The sequence below is a fragment of the Elgaria multicarinata genome, chromosome 7 (assembly GCF_023053635.1).
Source record: "Elgaria multicarinata webbii isolate HBS135686 ecotype San Diego chromosome 7, rElgMul1.1.pri, whole genome shotgun sequence".
Taxonomy (NCBI): domain Eukaryota; kingdom Metazoa; phylum Chordata; class Lepidosauria; order Squamata; family Anguidae; genus Elgaria; species Elgaria multicarinata.
In genome coordinates, this window is record NC_086177.1 from 93581267 (window position 1) to 93595894 (window position 14628).

Below are 14628 nucleotides of genomic sequence, written 5' to 3' on the forward strand. Positions count from 1 at the left end.
TAATTGCGTAGGGGTTTCCCCCTATACAAAACAAAATTGCTTCACAGCTTTACAACACTTTTCTGTCAGTATTACCTTTGCATATGGGTGGTGGATGGCTCCATTGCCTGTTTGCTTGACATTGGGCTTTGGTTGGTCCTTGCATGACATAACCGGTGTTACAAGAAAATGTCACAATGTCATTGAAGTTAAAACCATTTCCACTTGTTCTTCCATAAATTGGACTACCAGGATGACCACAGCTAACAGCTAACATCAGAAACAAGCAAGGGAGAAAGCATATTGTTATCGTATTTTATTATACTATGCAATTAATAATAGTTATGATTGAACATTAAAGATCGCACAACCCTCTCTCTGCTTTGGAGATTCTGGGCAGAGTGCAGTTGATCCTGTGCTGGAAGGATGGGAAGGTGTTAAAAACAAACACCCATGCCCAAGCCAAAGCAGTGATTCTCAAATATTTTGACATACCCTAACCTGTAAAGAGTCAAGACTGAAGATTTAGACTAGATTTAGATTTAGACTAGAATTAGGAAATAAGGCCTGAGAGCTGCATTCAGTTTCTTCCATCTGGCTTTCTGCTTTCCCACATCCCTGTAGAACTGGAAACATACATGCAATATATTTTTCTTAAAACCTGGAAACCTGATTAGTGAATTACCGTACCTTTCTAGAATAAATATATCACTTTGTTGATTTCAGCAGAATCATCTAAGAAATTGTTCAGCTATTTATGATGTCATATTTATGATGTTAATTTAGGATTTGTTTTATTTATTTATTACATTTATATACCGTCCCATAGTCGAAGCTCTCTGGGTGGTTTACAAAGATTAAAAAGATTAGATTAAAAAGACTGAATATTAAAAACCAATCGACAAAATTTAAAAATAAAAACATAAAAACAGCTAACATTTAAAATAATTTAGAAAAATAAATAAACGATGATATCCCTCCCCTTGCCGAAATCCAACTCAGTGTGGACTGAGCATGCTCAGTGGTGATGAAAATTAATGTAACTTTCATCTCTTTCTTAGTATTTTCTTTGCAATCCAAGAACAGATATATTGGAATACTCATCATTGCAAACAAAATTATACCCTTAAAACTTTACCATTCAATAATGCATAAAGTATCACAAAATGTTACAAAATATTTCCAAGTGGAAGACCATGATTTTGAAGAGTCCGATTTTCACAAGGAGCTGATTTAATATCTGTTGCCACTCTACAAGGTAATGCTTAATAGATCTGACTATACATCTGAACACAATAGATTTATTCCAGAGATTCTGTGAGTGGACATTAATGGTACTTAACAATAACAACTTCTACAAGTCTGGAGTATTATTTTTTAATCTTATAACTATATCTCAACCTCTAATATGTCTCTGGGAAAACCAACACATTTTTTTTTATTTATTGAAGGAAATATTTTAAATAGAAAGCAGTTTTCTAAAGTACCTGAGACAAGAAAATGGCTGCTTTTAATCCCACTACAATATAGTCTATGTCTTTATATAAAAACAACAACTTCATTTTTCTAAAACCTTGTAGACATGAGAGTAGAGCTTCCATGCTAAACTCACTTATTAAGAGTCATTGACACAAAATAAAGCTGGAGTTACTTCTGGATAAACATTAGAGGTGTTAAGCCCCTTGCCCCATTTCAACTTGGACACTTTGGAAAATGGCCCACTTTTATTTAGACTGATTCAGATTTGGTCCATTTAGACTTGGTACCAAACTCGAGTCAATGTTCAAAAAACCAATCTTCTTTGTGCTTCTCATTCACTATCATGGGGTGTGTGTGTGTGTCATGTCTAACTCTACTGCCCCTGTCTTGGGAGAAGATGTTTCAGGTAATCAATCAGAATCAGATTCAGAACTAGAAAACACAGAGACAGACATCAGGCAGCCTTTACCAGTGGGGGAGGAAGCTCTCATGGGCAATTCTCCAGCTGGGAGTCAGCCCTCCCTAGAGCTTATCTCTTCAAGGCCAAATCCTACACACTCAGTGGGAAGTGGTTTCCTATTCTTCTTGAACAGACAATTGTCTTGCTTAGTTTGCATAGTTTTGCCTAGGGGGACATTTCCAAGCAAGAGATGTTTGTTGCTTAATAAAAGCTTTGTAGATTACTTCTCAAGCCTTGTCATTTGCCTCCCATCAAAAGCAAGAGTTTTCTGAGAAACACGACAGGGGGCAGCTATAACTTTTTTCTTTTAGTAAGAAGTTGATTGGTAAGAAGTTACTGGCATAGTAACCCATTTGGAGGTGACTGTGCCTTCCCAATGTAAGAAAAATAGGTGCAGGAAGGATTTGAGCTACGCATCTATCTATCTATCTATCTATCTATCTATCTATCTATCTATCTTAAAGGGAACTATTGATAAGTTAGCAGAACTGGCTGCAGGGATAGTTGCCCCTTCCGAGGGGATAAAGCTTGCCAAATTTCAGAACGATACTTCCAGGTTTTTGTTTTTTTCCTGCAGAAGCAGACTTGACATTTTGAAAGTCTCCAAAAGGAAACACTCTCATCTCCTTTCGTGGACCATTGTCCTGAAAATACTAGACAGTCTGGAGGTGTCCTCAAGAAAGAAACCTGAAATGTTTCAGAAGTATGGGTGCAGCAGTTCACATTATGGGATGCCTCATTTTTGCTTCCCCTTCCGTCTCCCTGCCCAATTACTTTTGTATGAAAATGGCAAAGAGCATAGAGGGTTCCCAAGGAAATATACTTGAAAGTTTGAAAAAGACAGGTGCTGGGGCCAGGGAGTTAAGGCCTTTCCATGGTCCCATCCTTGCCTTCCTCCAAAGCACAGTGATGAAAGTCATGGTAAAACATGCCCTAGGATTAGAAGGTTGACTTCTCAGTTACTCAACCAGATTCCCTCCCTCCCTTTCTCTCTCCCTGTAGTGTTTAGAGAAACAAAAACAAAACTTGCTATTTGGAGACATAGGGCTCAGCTATACCAAGCAGGATATTGCACTATGAAAGTGGTATAGAAAAGGCAGGAGCCACACTAGTGCTTTATAGCAGTATTGAAGTACACTGACAACTGTTGGGGCCCACTGACACAGACCTTATACCGCTTTCATACAGCTATATCCTGCTTGGTGTGGCTCCTGACTTTTATATACTGCTGTCATACCGCTTTCATAGTGGAATATCCTGCTTGGTGTAGATGAGCCCATAAAGTCTGCGAATACATATCATATTAGAAACACAGTCAGTAGCAAAGCCTTATTCTGGAGTGGTTTTGATTCTGTTGGCTTCAGTGGGAAGCCCACTTTGCCTTTGTACCCAACAGAACTGGACCAAAATGGCCTGATTCTGCTTAGGCTTTGGGCTTTGTCTGAATCCAATGCATATCCCTAGCAAACGTGTGTAGGATTTCAAGATGGAACATATGCATATTGTGTATATTACAAAATGCAGGAATGAGTAATTGGATTTTTATGGTTCAGTATAACCCTTTATAACTCTATCCCTTGGTAAGAACAGATCACACGAGCCCACTATAACCTCTGTCATGCTTACTTACGCACACAGGATGGAAGTTGACCAGACCAGTTGTGATCTTGCTGGCAAATGCGGACAGAAGAGCCAATGAGTCTAAAGCCAGGATTGCACTGATATACAACAGTATCTCTGTAGCCATAATTTTCTCCAATTACTTGACCATTGACTATGAGATCTGGAATTCCACAGTGGCCTGCTAAATAAGGCACAGAAATTGAAATGGTTAAAAATTGGAGCGTTATTCTTAGGTTTACCAAGTCATTATTTACACTACAGTTTAGTTATTATATTTATATTCCAGCCTTCTCCCATGGAGCTCAGGAAGGCTAGTATAACCCGCACAGCCGATTATCTCACTACAAGCCTATAAAATCAGTTATGATGGGAAGTAATCAATGGTCGAAGATCACGCAGTGGGCATGTTCACATCATCATTTTCAGCCAAGGTGGCCAGTGAGTTTCATGACTTCCTTAGCTGAATAAGAGTAGTGAGAACCAATGCAGTACAGAGTTGAGAGTTTCCATTTCCTACCTTCAACTCCATTTCCTGTGGTTTGAATAGACGTTTTTTGTTTTGTTTTTAATCACAGAACATACATTAATTGACTCATCTGTGCAAGGATTTATGTGTTTTCACTTCACAATGATAAGGCAACCGTTAAGGTAATCATTACATCTGCACTTTCCTACATTTGTTTTCCATTTCAATATGTTAATAAGCTCACCATTGCAATAAGAACTCCATTACACGAGCGTTTTATTGCATGCTCGTTACTAGGCACTCATGGATTTTTGCAGGTCTCTCTCATGACGTCATCTGCCTCCCGCCCCTTCTAGCCTACTTCGCGCAACAAAAAACACCCCAATAAGTCGAACGTATTTTTAAAAATGGAAGTTGCCGCTATTACCTGCTGTGGGCAGGAGAAACAGCGAGAACAAAATGGCACACTGAATGGGACGTATGCAAATTGTTTACTTCCTCTTTCAAAAGAGGAAGCAATGTGGGACAAACATGTGGGCAAAGAAGTGATGGTAAGCAAATGCTATTTGAGGAAAAATAGGATATAAATGCAAGAACAGAATGTATTTAAAAATGGTATATTGCAATTCAATCTCAGCTAGAGTAATTCTCAAAGTGTTCCCTTTCAGGCAAATGACAAATAGGTATTACTTTGTGCTTACTGGATTTCCTCCCTGGGTTTTCACCCCAGCCATTTGTTGGGGGCAGGAAAGAAAACCTCAAAGATAGGGGTGGGTGAATTTCACCAAACATTTTGGTGTGAGCGAGTGTAATATATAGGCACACACTCCCACTTACATCTTGAGAGAAGAGGCAGGGAAGATCCAAGTGTATCATTTGCACACAAGTAACTGCAACCGCCATGTCCTAAATGTAGACAAGTGCAGATCCAGTTATATGGAGTTGTTAGGGGAAAGAGGCACACCTGAGTCCATTCCACTGCTAGTAAGTCAGTATTTGATATTTAGTAGTGCTAGACAGAGCAGTCAGCTATGGGTGAGATCATCCATATAAAAGGTCTCTAGGATCATCCATAAAAAAAGTCCTACAACTCCCAACTTGAGTTTAGAAACGTTAGGTAGTGTGTTGTCTGAACACAGCACATTTTCTGCAGGGCAGCTGAATGTTCGCAGGGTGGCTTGTTCACCATGCAGTGTAGCTTGTTCATCATCCTGAACAAACCAACAACAAACCATGGGTTTTTCAAGGTGGTTTGTTTGAGAAAAGAAAGCACACTGCATGGTTAACAAGCCACCCTGGCTACATCTGGACAACACACTAACTCACAGCTCAAGAAACAGCCCACGGTTCAAAATGACCCACACTCAATCACTGAGTGTGGGTTAGAGTATTGTGTAAACAGCCCCATTGGGCATACAGGTCCCACTCTCTACATCCCAGTGTGCAATGGCCCTGCCACTTCAGTTCATAATTTCCTGTGTCAGTGAACGTGCCCACGTAAACTCACATGCACACACACACACAGCCATTGAAAACATCATAGTCTGTTCATCATTAAACAACTGACAAAATGAATGGTGATGGAGGCATATATTCTCCACTTGAAGACAATAATCTATGAACGGTGGAAGTGAAAGGATGCATTGCTGAAAGGGAGGGGCTATTGTGAGAGATCTCATTTACAGTCATTTCCATCACCAAGGAAACCACTCTTTTTGTCTGCACATCTTGAGGAATGGCTGTCTCATTATGGCACCAAAAAAGAGAAGCAAAAGAAGAATTTTAAACAATGGCAATAGTAGTAGTATTACAGATAATTGGTAACTATTTACTGCATAGGCATTCCATTGTGGCCTGTTTAATTCCCTTCCATTTCAATGATTTGGAGCAGATTTCCCCCCGCTTTTTGCCTTCTTGCTTCTAAGATGTCTGTGATGAAAAGAGCCTCAGCGTGCCTATTTTATACTGTCAAGACTACAAGAACACCCACTGCTGTAAAACCCTGCTGCACACCACACATTTTATGGTCCTTTTTGTTGTTAATGGTCTTTCGATGCTTTCATTTTTAACTCTTATTTTCAGGACTCTGGTCCAGATGGGGGGAAAATGATTCCCAAAGTTTGAAACCTCTCTATCTGGAAAATTGATTTAAAAAGTTATTCAACTGTCGTTCAGTCTAAAAGTTAATTGTGCTTAATCATTTCTTGGGCAATAAATCTTTCCATTCTCTCTCTCTCTCTCTCTCTCTCTCTCTCTCTCTTTACAATAGAATTTTTCCAGGGCTTTTACCTTATGTGGCTGACAGAGGTTTTCTGTATTCTAGGGAAAATAAATTGTTGTGTTCAGTAATACGGAGATTACTGAAGTAACATTTTTTGTTACAAACATGCCATCTTGGATAACCCTATATCAGTCTGGAATAAGGCCAAAAAATTGGTCTATTCTTTTTATTCAATATATACCTTAGCCCAGAAAAAAAAATTCTGTTCAGTTCTTCTTCTTTTTTAATGCATACAGTATTCAGAAGTATATTATACTTCTGAACAACAACAAAAAATGTTTGTTGGTTTACTACTCATTACGTTCATAAGAATGGTGGGTGGCGGTTTTAGCTTCTGGAGCAGCCGTGTTTCAAGACAGTAGCAAACAAACAAAAAAGATTTCTCAAAGCTACCAAAAGCTTTTTAAATTGGAATAATTACAACTGTTGATTATGAAGACTGTTATATAAAAATAAATGTCACTGCTAAGTGCTTATTTTTTGAATATGAGACAAGAACTCCACAATCTGCATATCCAAATATATTATCCTAGCATAGCTATTCTAAGATTTCTACTACCTCACTAGCTAGCTGGTATGTGGTCTAGTCTAAAAATACATTTCTGTAACGGCTTAGGAAAAAAAGGCGAGTAAAGGTAGGCATGGTAAAATTGTACAAAATTATGCTTGTTGTGGAGAAAGTGAATAGGGAACCATTATTCTCCCTGTCTCATAATATTTGGACTCAGGGTCATCCCATCAAGCTGAATGGTGGGAGATTAATGACAGATAAAAGGAAGGACTTCTTCCATAGCACATAAACTGCAGAATGTGTTACCACAAGGTATAGCGACGGTCACCAATTTGGATTGGCATTAAAATGGGATTAGAATAATTCATGATGGATAAACCTATCAAATGCTACTAGTCCTGATAGCCATAAGGTACCTCATGTTTCAGAGGCATTATGCCCACGTACACCGGAAGCTGAAGAACATGACTAGGAGGGTGTTATTGCCCTCATGTCCCACTGGTGGGTTTCCCACAGGCAGCTGGTTGGCCACTGTGTGAACACAAGCCTGAGGGCAGGGACAATCTTTTTTCCTAAGTGTAAGCCGCTCTGAGAGCCTTTTTTGGCTGAGGAGCGGGGTATAAGTATGATAAATAAATAAAATAAATAAAAAAATAAATGCTGGACTAGATGGACCTTGACCTGATGCAGCATGGATCTTCTTGTGTTCTTATGTACCTTAGAAGCCAACTCAGTACCCTTTGTTGTGACCTCTGGCCCTCTGACTTTACAGTGTGGATGAAGCTCAGTCTCAGGGGAAGGACCATCAGCACCTTATTCAGGGTTCTCCCAGCCAAAGAACCAGCTTGCCACCATTTTCAGACTCAGGGTCTGGCCAGTCACAACCTCTGGGAGTTGGAGAAGGCAGCCACATTGCAGGCCTTGTCAGCCTACATAAAGTTTTGGTTAGCTTTAACTCCCTACTGAGACATTACTATCCTATACAATCCTAGTAGGGAAGAACTTCAGCTAGCAGGCTTCACTTGGAGATATCCAAGGTTGTGTTTTTCCATCTGCATAAGAGGGCTTTTGCCTTGACTTTGCTTGCCATGACCAGACTTTACCAGCTTGAGGTAATTTTGCCTATTATGACTTTCCCTTTGCTTATTTTGACTGGACCTTTCCTGCCTTGATTTGACTTCATTGGGCACTACTGACTTCCCCTGTGAGCCTCAAGTGTCCACAGAACAGGACAGTGCTCCTATGATGAAAGAGATAGAGCCAAAACAGTGAGCCCTGAGGGAAGAATCAGCCTGTTTGGAAGACAACCCTTAGGCTTGCAGAAGTACAATATATCAAAACATTTTGGAGCCAGTCCCACTTGTTACCCATGAATGATTAGTAGATGCAGGAGATCAGAAAGTACTGCAGCTGAATTAGATTTGCTTCATCATTTAAATGCAAGGTTCCTTGGTAATAGCTAGATATGCAAAACAGTTAAAATTTAATAGCATTTAAACAAGCAAATTATATCCTAATTTATGCATTTCAGTTTAGTGGATTTTTTTTTAATTTTTACAATCTATTCCATTCCCTCCAACTATTCACAATAGTTTATCCAGTATCTGCATAACTGATTTGCTATTTTAACAGTGCCTAGCAAAACTGTTGTTTGCACTTGCCTGCGTTGCAGGTGAAGGTATGGAATGTAGGCTGACCATAAGGCCATGCATCCACCTAATAATACTGGGCATACATTTTATTCATATTGAAGTTGTATTCCAAATATTCATTAAGGCTGCTATAATTCACTATGCTATATAAATAACTAGAAACATGTTCAACCAGCATCCAGTCTGCTGAAAATTCCTACAATGACCGAATGAATGGAGATCAAACATACTTCCATAATGCATGTATGCAGACCCTGGAATCTCCATATTGGCAGAGAATCATAGAATAGTAGAATTGCAAGAGGCCTATAAGGCCATCGAGTCCAACCCCCTGCTCAATGCAGGAATCCACCCTAAAGCGTCCCCAACACATGGCTGTCCAGCTGCCTCTTGAATGCCTCTAGTGTGGGAGAGCCCACGACCTCCCTTGGTCACTGGTTCCACTGTTGTACTGCTTTTATCTGCACACCACCCGGAGATCTCAGTGATAGAGGGCAGGATAGAAATGTTTCAGTAAATAAATAAATCACAGTCACTAAGTTTTTCCTGATATCCAGCTGGAATCTGGCTTCCTGTAACTTGAGCCCATTATTCCGTGTCCTGCACTCTGGGATGATCAAGAAGAGATCCTGGCCCTCCTCTGTGGGACAACCTTTCAAGTATTTGAAGAGTGCTATCATGTCTCCCTTCAGTCTTCCCTTCTCAAGGCTAAACATGCCCAGTTCTTTCAGTCTCTCATAGGGATTTTTCCCCAGACCCGATCATTCTCGCCTAATTCTCTGCCAGTCCAGGTCCAGGCCCAATTCAAAGTGCTGGTATTAACATTTAAAGCCCTAAACGGTTTGGGGCCAGGTTATTTGAAGGAACGCCTCCTCCCATATGTACCTACCCGGACCTTAAGATCATCTACAGGGGCCCTTCTCCGTGAGCCCCTGCCAAAGGAAGTGAGGCAGGTGGCTACTAGGAGGAGGGCTTTCTCCGCTGTGGCACCCCGGTTGTGGAACGAGCTCCCCAGAGAGGTCCGCTTGGCGCCTACACTGTACTGCTTTCGTCGCCAGCTGAAGACCTTTTTATTCACTCAGTATTTTAACACTTAATTTTAACTTAAATTTAAATTTTACTGTTTTAACTCTGTATTTTAATCTTATATCAACTTCGCTGTGTGGTTTTATCCTGGTTGCGCTTTTTATACTGTATTTCGTAATTGTGTTTTAAACTGTTGGGTGTTTTACTGTGGTTTTAATTTTTGTGAACCGCCCAGAGAGCTTCGGCTATTGGGCGGTATAGAAATCTAATCAATCAATCAATCAATAAATAAATTGCATTAGAGTTTAGCCCATGCAAGTGTCTGCTAAAGTAAGAGCAGAATGTGCAAAAGCTCACTCCCAAATGTCCTGGCACTCCCACTGAGCATGGAGGTCTAAATAGGAGCTCAAAATCATGTTCAGCTGGGAGTTCATTTACATCCTAGCCCCACAATAGGCAGCGGGTCTAGCACAAATTCCCACTCTACCTTCAAATCCTTGATGAGAGACCTATGGTAGGTATCCCAAAGATCTCAAAGCAGGACTCATTTATTTTATAGCCCTGATAGCATGCCTTGCCTGTCTGGAGTATTGACTTTTCTGTGTCATTCTCCACATTCGTTCCAATATTCTTTTACTATGATTATAGCCTTGCCTGATGTTTCCCTGTGAAAGGTTCATGATAGATGGAACTTTTAGGGGAGTGCTGCTATTTTTCCCTTGATCACCAGATCTTTTACTAGAAATGCAAACATTCATCAAGCTTTACATGCAGCATTTATTTAGTTTTAGTTTTAGTTTTTAAAACTTCATTTTAACTCCTAGGATATTGTATCTTCATAAAGAACTCAACAATGACCTTTTTCTGGGAATTTGTCTCCCCTGGGGATTTTTATCTCTTTGTTATCTGAATGAGAATGGGGAATATAAAACCATTTTAGTACAATAAATAAAAGCAAAGTTTCCTTTTTCTTTCTGGCATACAATTTCAGTCAGAGTGGCTGATTTAAGGTGGCATTGTTCAATTTCACATTTCTGTTTTTGATGTTCACTGTATCAGCCATCTATTATTTTATGTATTTATGAGGGTTGGGCTCAGTATACATATTAAACGATCTAATAAACAATTGTGCAACCTGGTGCTCTCCACATGTGCTGTATTAAAATTCCGATTATCCTCAGTCAACATGCAATAGCATCCCCCTGTTTCTTAACCAAGACCACTGAAAGCAGGCAGAAGGACGTTTCCATCACAGTTCTGTGGCCACTTCTGAAAAAAGAATGTCACAATTGCGGTGCAGACTCTCCATGCTCCATGCATGTGTTCTTGGATCATGGATAATCCATTCATAGGGGCTATAGCAGGAATGGGAAACCTCTGGCATGCAAGCCAGATGTGGCCCTGGGAATTCGCATTTTAGCCTGCAAGCCTCTTCTGATGTTATCCAGGGTGACCATATCATAGAATCATAGAATAGCAGAGTTGGAAGGGGCCTACAAGGCCATCGAGTCCAACCCCCTGCTCAATGCAGGAATCCACCCTAAAGCATCCCTGACAGATGGTTGTCCAGCTGCCTCTTGAAGGCCTCTAGTGTGGGAGAGCCCACAACCTCCCTAGGTAGCTGATTCCACCGTCGCACTGCTCTAACAGTCAGGAAGTTTTTCCTGATGTCCAGCCGGAATCTGGCTTCCTTTAACATAGAATCATAGAATAGCAGAGAATAGAATAGAATAGAATCATAGAATAGCAAAGGAGGACCGGGCACCTGTTTTTTTAACAATTGCATAGAAAAGGGAATTTCAGCAGGTGTTATTTGTATGCATGTAGGACCTGGTGAAATCCCCTCTTCATCAGAACAGTTAAAGCTGCAGGAGCCCTGCCCTCTTTTGTATCTGGTCACTCTAGTATAGCTCCTGCAGCTTTAACTGTTGTGACACCTGCTGAAATTCCCTTTTCTCTACAACTATTAAAGATACAGGAGTCCTGTTCTTCTTTTCATATGGTCACCCTACTGTTATCTCTGATAACAGTGATGGGAGATAAGGTGGTATTTAAATGTAAATACTTGTATAGAACTGAGTTGTACTTTTGCAGGCCTGAATGGTGTTGCACAGAATGGAGCGGTGCATTTGCAGGCATGAGAACTGTTACAGGGGTGGGTTACACCTGAGAAGAAGTGCTGTGGGAATTAAGCTGTGCTTTGCAGACCTGAAAACTGTTGCAATGGTGGCTTACTCCTGAGTACTTGTTTTTGTAAAACTTTGGGGATGAGGCGTCTAGCATTATAGACATCTGTTTTGTACTTATGTTTGCGAGTGGAGAACAGGACTCCTGTATCTTTATTTCCTCAGGCAACTAGCCTGCCCCACAGGGCGAGCCACTCAGCTGAAAACAGGGGTTGGGTGACCCGACCCCCCTTTCCAACTACACTTGTGTGTTCGGTGAGACCAACCCACGTCATCCCCACTCAAGCTGCATAGCTGAGTAGATGAGACAAGAAGGTCCCCAACGGCAAGCCATATCTTGACTCGAAAGCTGCACAGCCCCCGAGGAGCAGGACCTCTGGAATGTAAATCACCATAAAGGTGCCAGAGTGCTCACCATCCCTATTCTGTCTTCCCCAAAATCCCACACAAACCTGCCATTTATAATTAATCTATTTATCTTCCACTTCTAAAGATTGGATCCAGTATGTCGTAGGTGAAAACCAGGGGGGATTCTACACGCCGTACTGAGGGCGCTTCCATGCGCCCCCAGTGTGGCCTCAAAGCGATCGTGTAACTTGCCTGGAGAAGAGACGAGGAAGAGGCGTCCTTGCCGCCGCTGCTGCCACCACCCACCTACCTCCGACCCGGCCGGGTCGGAGAGCTCGGCCGAAGAAGGCGGGGTGGAGAGCTTCTTCCGCCGAGCTCTCCGTCCCAGCAGCGAGCAAGTAGGTGGGTGGCGGCGGCAAGGACGCCTCTTCCTCGTCTCTTCTCCAGGCAAGTTACACGATCGCTTTGGGTGAGCACAGGGGGAGCATGGAAGCTCCCTCAGTACGGCATGTGGAAGAGCCCCTGCACATTACTAAATGACAGGGAAAATTCCTACTCAGCCTCCCCTACAAAGAGGACGACTGGTTATTCCCATACTGGTTTATAGGGAGGGAGGGAGGGAGGGTGGGGCCGAAATCGAAAGAGGCTGACAGCTTTGTGGGGGCGAGACTGTATACACTTGGCTCTGCCCCACCTTACGAGGCTGTACGCGTGCTGAGCACGCGCCACGTCTTCCTTTATTTCTAGCTCCCACCCACCCACCCACAAAAAACGTTCCCCGCCCAAGCCGTACCGGCTGGGTGGTGATTGGGCTTTTGGTTGGTAGAAGGTGCTATATTGTAAATTTTCTATCTCAAAATAAATTCTGAAGGACAAATTGTGCTAGTGTGTCACAGCAAGCAACATCAGATGACATGTGCTCTAGGCCACAAGATCTTATGCCACACTCAATTTGTGAATCTTTAAGATACCACATGCCTCATTGAAGGTTTGAATGAAAACAATGTCACACAAAATGTCTTCTATCTACCACAATGTAATTTTGCATTTAACTAACTTAAAAAGAATCTGTACTTTCATTTACCTCCCGCTTTCTCTAATTTGCAATAAATATAAGGGGTTATAAAATTAAACCTTGGCACATGATCAATTGATTGGCTCTGTGTTGGTTGGCTTTGTGTAGAGATTCTTAGAATCCACACTACCAGGGCAGCCTCACCTCAGAAAATCACATAGTAGCGATAGTAAAAACTATGATTTGACTCCTTGTTGCACTTTAGCTATAATTTTTTTAGTTTTAATTAAAAAGTCTGGCAACTTATTAATATTTCCATGCTTATTTTTTAATGTCTACATTTCTATGGGGAAATGTATAAAAAGATACATAAAAAGATAGACTTGAAATGTCACCTTCCTAGCCAAGCGTCTGTTTAAATGTCAAACGATTTCATTTGAGATCTATGATGAAGAAACAATACAAGTTTTTCCACAAGTATGTACTCTTTCTGTCTGTCTGTCTGTCTGTCTGCTTGTCTGCCTGTCTTCTCTCTCTCTCTCTCTTCCAGACTAATGATTCCCCAGGAAGTGGGAGGATTTGCTTTTGTACATGCATCAAGCAATTGTGACCTTATCGCTAGCAAAACTGTAATTGTTTATGGTAAAAGTTCAGCAGAACTGGGTTTTGCCCATATAATGGTTCCTCGCAGCATTTCTTTTAAAATTGGCTTCCTTTACTGGTTCTTTTAAAGTCTAGGGGAACAGAAATATAGCTATTTGTCAAGCAGTTAGAGTCTTATATTCTTGTGTCGAAGAGTTCCGTTGGAAAAGAAAAAGGGAGTGTCAAGGGTGGTGGTGGAATTAACCCTTTAAAATGTTCAGAATGTGAGTAGACGGAACACATGGCAGCTGAAGGGGACTGTGCCTGTTCTCCACTCCCCTGACATCCAAAGGCCGAATGATTTTGCGTGTACAAACCCTATACATTTGTCCTTTAATTACTTAAAATCCTTTGTATTGTGGAGTTAGTGCTTTTTTTATCAGTATTTATGTATTTGGGGTGTATGAATTTGTGGTTGATATGACCATGATGGTTGAGACACAAATAAATTCCTTTTACAGACCCTACACATGTGTAGGCTCTGCGTACACAGAGCTAATCAAAGCACATGGAGGATGTGGGTGTGGGTGTGAGGACTTTGTTCCTCCTTCCACACCTCAGTCTACACATACACTAACATATGTAGAAGGCTATTTTCTGCTACATATCTAGAGATCAATTATTATTTTGTCCCTAGAAGGCTAACAATGGCATCAAAGTGGAACCACATAAATATTACTCTCCCTCCCCCCACCCCAAAACACCCCACGGTAAACATATATTAGTAGGCTGGGAAAGTCTCTTTGTACCCTGCTGGTTCAGGTCTGAAAGATGAAATTATATTTTCTTTTGCCATTTCATTGCATAGGCCTGAACTCTGCCTCAGTCATGATAAATGGGAAAGGAGCTATAATGGTAATTCCGAAATGCTATCGCCACCTTAACCTCAACTGGAAAGGAAATGTCAACTGCTTACAGAGTCCTGAATTGATGTCTGTTATAAAGTCAACATAATAATCC

General features: G+C 41.1%; 1 protein-coding gene across 1 annotated transcript in view; it reads right to left on the bottom strand.

Moving 5' to 3' along the window:
- CSMD3 (CUB and Sushi multiple domains 3) overlaps positions 1-14628 on the bottom strand; it is a 787235-nt gene that overhangs the window by 70021 nt on the left and 702586 nt on the right. The window contains exons 53-54 of the mRNA XM_063131067.1: positions 3549-3722; positions 76-249 (exon numbers count right to left, since the gene is read on the bottom strand). Coding sequence (XP_062987137.1) covers positions 76-249; positions 3549-3722 — 348 coding nt within the window. The remainder of the gene's footprint in view (positions 1-75; positions 250-3548; positions 3723-14628) is intronic.